We start from the raw sequence: 2,849 nt of genomic DNA, 5'->3' as shown, positions 1-2,849 counted from the left end.
TAGAGACCTTCAGACTTGGCTAAAATTATCAAAATCCGTTTTGTAGTGTTTATATAGCTGTTGTGGAGGATATCATGAAGCCTTGTTCCGATACAAAAACAACCAGAGCGTGGTTATTATATAACTTTAACTTGAAACGGGTCACAGGAGACCCGAACACAACATAAGGGTTAAGTCAAAAGTACCCATAACTACCAGCTGTTTTAAAGAGTACCTGACCTCCCTTTATATTAATAGAACAATAATGTCATTGTTAGCTAATGAATGTTTCCATGCTGAACAACGGCAACATGACAACGTTTTCATTGGTCCCTCTTCTTTAGAGAAGACCAGGAAATGATGGATACACGGATCGTGTTCAAATCAATAGGCACGCAATGACTCTAAATAATAATGATCACGCCACCAAACACACATTCAGACTAAAGGAACCAGCCTGTTGGGAAATGTAAGAAGTAGAAAGTACAGGTGTTTGTGTTCAACATGTAAGAAGTAGAAAGTACAGGTATTTGTGTTCAAAATGTAAGAAGTAGAAAGTACAGGTATTTGAGTTCAACATGTAAGAAGTAGAAAGTTCAGGTATTTGTGTTCAACATGTAGGAAGTAAAAGTAAAAAGTCGTCAGAAAAATAAGTAGTGGAGTAAAGTACTGATACCAGAAAAATGTACTTAAGTACAGTAACAAAGTATTTGTACTCCACTGCTTCCCACCTCTGCAGTTTGGTTATTAAGAAATATACAGTCATGGTTACGTTGCAAATGTTCTGTTTCTGCTGTTTCTTTGTCTTTTAGGGTGAATTCTACAACATCGGGAAGCATCAGGAGCCTCCCTTTTCCCCCGCAGTCTTTTCCCTGCCGCCCCAGATCAACAACATGTTGTACATCGGCGTTTCCTCCTTCACCTTCGAATCTGCGGCCTTCGTCTACAACACAGCTGGAGCCCTCAGCCTGGACATCACTGACGACATGGTGAGCTGAATCCTCCTGGTTCACTCATCAACTTTCTTACATGACGTCACAATGCTATTCAACCTTTCTGACTCTCAACAGATCCCAAAAATCTCTCCCGTCCGACTCAACACCCGAACGTTTGGAGTTTTCATCCCGCAGGTGAAAACAGATTCTACTCATTTGATACAAAGCATTGTCTTTGTAGATTGGTGCAGGGATGACGTATTTTTATAGGCCGAAGCAGAAGTTAGAATTATAATGGGATTTTTTCCATTGGATTTGAGTATATTGCAGAAAATAGTATTTGTGGCAAACTCACGTTTATGATTCTTACATGTTCTGTTCAACAGGATAATCTCCACATATTAACACCACATTTATGATTTTTGAAGCATAATTATAATCACTGGAAGTAAAAAACGAACTTCAGGCTAAATACAAAATTGGCTGCGCATCACCACCGCTAAGCTAAAGGCGCACTTACGTTTATTGCTTATTTAGACACTTGTTAGCATCTACCGTTGTATGTCTCATAGAAGCTTTGGACATTCATGAGTGGGGTTTTTGCTGACGTAATTTGTCAAAGAATAAAACGTAAACATATCCTCAGCTTGAGTTAACCACAGACCTTATTTCAGGCAAGACGAGGAAACTAGAAGTGGTCGAATGCTTAAGGACTCATTTCTGCACCAGTTTATTAGTGTTTTTTTCAGCTATATATCTTCTTTTTCAGATTGCCAAGCGTTTCCCAGGTCTGATGATGAAACTTCTGGTGAAGATGTCAAAAGCTCCAGTCATCACGTTTGAACCCAACAACGCGACAGTTCAGAGCTTTGCCTCGATGACAGCTTACGCTATCCAACCCAACGCCGCACTTACGCCTCTCTTTGTCCTGAACTTGGTAGGTTACACAGCTGGTGTGATAAATAAAAAGCCATTTGTTTGGTTCTACGTTGGGAACTGTCTCACTATATTGTCTTTACAGGTCTCCAGTGTCAGCGCCCGAGTGTTTGTCAGTGGAATGAGGTTGGCCGGAGCCGTCACCCTAAACAAGTGAGTAACTAAAAACAAAAAAAAGGGGCCAAAAGGTCTTTGTGAAGACGAGCATAACAGTTTAATTTGCCTCATTTGCACAGAATGGATCTGACCCTGGGGACGAGCGATGTCGGAGACTTTCATGTGAGAACTCATTCTAACACAAGTCACATTGTGCACATTCAGTACCAACATAACTAACGAACCCTAACCCTAACCTGCAGGTCAGTACCCTCAACAGCATCTTCCAAACGGTCCTCAATTTCGTGGTGATACCTAGAATGAATGGTGAGTACTCTTTATGAACTACTAAGACCCGCCTTGATGAGAGGACTGATGGATTGAAATGTGAATGCAACAAACTGTGACACTGTTTTGCTCTTTGAATTGTAATATTGTCCACTGTACTGCAGGTTAAGTCCTCAAAAACAAAATTAAAATGCCATTTTCATTTAAAAATCGACAGAAAATTGCATTTTATTTTAAATTGTGACTTAAATAGTTATTTCAGGAATAGTAAAAAAATACTGACATTTATAATAAACTCAATTATAAATATTTAAAAAACACAAATATAGGTAAAATGTAGAGTGGAGTAACATTTCATTTTCTATTTTACATTACAGGCCCCTCTGGTATTCTATTAAAGACAGAAAGGCACACTTTGTTGCCCATTTAAAATGTTTATCTATTATTCATATTTATTTAATCGTGTTGCATATTGCTAGTGTGTATTTTTATCTTTTTATTTTCATATAAATTATATTGAACCAGTTTTAAAGTCATAACTTATCCCCTTTTTTCAGTTACATCTTTATGTGTTGCATTTTCCTTTTTTAAGCAATTCAATCTGCATTTAATGAA

The 2,849-nt window shown here is 38.2% G+C and overlaps 1 protein-coding gene across 1 annotated transcript; it reads left to right on the top strand.

The window, feature by feature from the left end:
• Nucleotides 1-791: 791 nt before the first annotated feature.
• On the top strand, nucleotides 792-2,305 carry LOC104967473 (bactericidal permeability-increasing protein-like; the record flags this gene model as incomplete). The annotated part of the gene is made up of 6 exons (XM_010796936.1): nucleotides 792-968; nucleotides 1,050-1,109; nucleotides 1,684-1,851; nucleotides 1,936-2,003; nucleotides 2,087-2,129; nucleotides 2,210-2,305. Coding segments are annotated over 6 exons (597 nt in total), but the record flags the coding sequence as incomplete, so codon positions are not given.
• Between the last annotated feature and the right edge of the window lie 544 nt (nucleotides 2,306-2,849).

Source organism: Notothenia coriiceps, unplaced genomic scaffold (genome assembly GCF_000735185.1).
Source record: "Notothenia coriiceps isolate Sejong01 unplaced genomic scaffold, NC01 NC01_scaffold00037352, whole genome shotgun sequence".
NCBI classification, from domain to species: Eukaryota; Metazoa; Chordata; class Actinopteri; order Perciformes; family Nototheniidae; genus Notothenia; species Notothenia coriiceps.
The sequence above is the reverse complement of the archived record's forward strand: the minus strand, read 5'-3'. Positions and strand labels throughout refer to the sequence as shown.